General features: G+C 60.1%; 1 protein-coding gene across 1 annotated transcript in view; it reads left to right on the forward strand.

The window, feature by feature from the left end:
• Window positions 1-263, forward strand: part of LOC104624198 (LIM/homeobox protein Lhx6-like) — a gene marked incomplete at its 5' end in the record, with an annotated part of 1,563 nt that overhangs the window by 1,181 nt on the left and 119 nt on the right. The window contains 1 exon segment of the mRNA XM_010291499.1: window positions 192-263. This exon segment is cut by the window's right edge and continues 119 nt beyond it. Within this exon segment, the coding sequence (XP_010289801.1) occupies window positions 192-263 (72 nt within the window).

A 263-nucleotide genomic window follows, 5' to 3' on the forward strand; every position in this document is an offset into this window, starting at 1 on the left:
GAGGCTTCTCCCCTCCCTTGCCCGTGTGGGCTGTAGCAAAAGGTGGCTCCTGCTGCGCCTCTGCCTGATCCGCCGGGCACCTCTTCTTCCACACGTGCCCCGAGCTGCTCCCTGGTGGAAGCCTGACCGTGCCGGTTGGAGGGCGTGTGTTGTTTGTAGTAACAGAGGCTGAAGCCTCTTCTCATCCACAGGTCAGGTACAGTGAGGACAAGTGCACTGTAGACTTCCCTACAATGCTCCACCCGTGCACCTGAACGCAGAAC

The sequence above is a fragment of the Phaethon lepturus genome, unplaced genomic scaffold (genome assembly GCF_000687285.1).
Source record: "Phaethon lepturus isolate BGI_N335 unplaced genomic scaffold, ASM68728v1 scaffold41577, whole genome shotgun sequence".
In the NCBI taxonomy this organism is placed as follows: Eukaryota; Metazoa; Chordata; class Aves; order Phaethontiformes; family Phaethontidae; genus Phaethon; species Phaethon lepturus.